Raw genomic sequence first — 1,327 nt, forward strand, 5'->3', positions numbered from 1 at the left:
TGTCCAGAGATGGGTTTGTGGATAAGTCAGCACAGACCTGCCAAAAAGCATTAAAGTTACAATCCAGAGTGCAGGCTAAAAAATATTTGGAAGAAAACCAGAGGAGAGCACAATAAACAGGCCCAATTGGGCCTAAAAAAAAGATTCTTTGGAGGAGGGCAACTTATGTTTTTAGAAATAATTTTCATACCAGCTAGTATACAGCGGTGTTTACATGCTGACGTACATTATGAATCTAATGAGAAGAGTTTAATGGTAAGTAGTGTTCTTGTTTGCAATGATGAAAAGCCTATAATAATTTAACCTACAGATTCCATTTGTTCTGAGTGGGAGAAACAATATAAATCACTTTTAAAATCATTAAATCCTGACTTACATTAATAAAGTCATAATTAGGGCATTATGCTGTGTTTGTTATGGAAGTGGCAAGGCGAACTGCTTTAATTACTGTCTGTAATAAGAGGAGCAGAGTGCGTACTGCACCCCAATCAGGGCTGTCAGCCACGACTGAGTTTAACTGCAAACTCATCAGCTGAGCTGGCAGCAGGTTACAGAGCAAAGGGTGAGTATGTCTGCAGAGACCACCTTATGACAGTGCTTAGGAAAGAAAAACACACATATTATAAAGTGGAACATATTCTTGGCAATTAATTAATTAGTCCTGTTTAAACCACTAAAAATGCAGCAAACCTACTTAGGCTTCTTGCACACCTGTGTGTTTTGTTAAGGCACTGCAAAAATGTGTACTTAGGTGCAATGTGTTAATTTTACATAGCATCCTAAAATATTAGCAAATCATACTGCAGTGCACATGATAAGAACAACATGCACACTTTCTTGTGCTATATATTATAGTTTTTATATTTGAGAACTTCAACCAACCCACTTCAGTTTCTGGTAGGTGCTGAACAGTAACAGTAATGGTTGACTAAGACTTCCAGGGAATCTAAAGGAAATAACTCTGTGTTTGAATATGCAAATTTTTACAACTTGCGAAGCTTATTAAAGGATGATCCTGCCTTCCCTGATGTGTTATTATTTATTTTTAGGGGAAAAGTACAAAATTAAGTTAACCCATTACCTGTCACTTTTATCCTCTTGCTTGCTTTTCTCATCTTCGGATTCATCCTCTTCCTCACTTGATGAGCTGCCTTCCTCATCTTCACTTTCCTCCTCACTGTCAGACTCATTTTCTGGCATAGAGACAGCATAACTAATTTAGCCAACACAATAAAGGGTTACCAAAGTTTGCACATAAAACTGTTGATGTGGATTGAATATGAGTGTGTTTTACTATGCAGAACATATTATGAGACCTTTTTTTTTT

At 36.9% G+C, this 1,327-nt stretch overlaps 1 protein-coding gene across 1 annotated transcript in view; it reads right to left on the reverse strand.

The window, feature by feature from the left end:
• Positions 1-1,327, reverse strand: part of AP3B1 (adaptor related protein complex 3 subunit beta 1) — a gene marked incomplete in the record, with an annotated part of 140,574 nt that overhangs the window by 60,408 nt on the left and 78,839 nt on the right. Inside the window, 1 exon segment of the mRNA XM_072416305.1 lies at positions 1,082-1,193. Within this exon segment, the coding sequence (XP_072272406.1) occupies positions 1,082-1,193 (112 nt within the window).

This window comes from Pyxicephalus adspersus, chromosome 6, assembly GCF_032062135.1.
Source record: "Pyxicephalus adspersus chromosome 6, UCB_Pads_2.0, whole genome shotgun sequence".
Taxonomy (NCBI): Eukaryota; Metazoa; Chordata; class Amphibia; order Anura; family Pyxicephalidae; genus Pyxicephalus; species Pyxicephalus adspersus.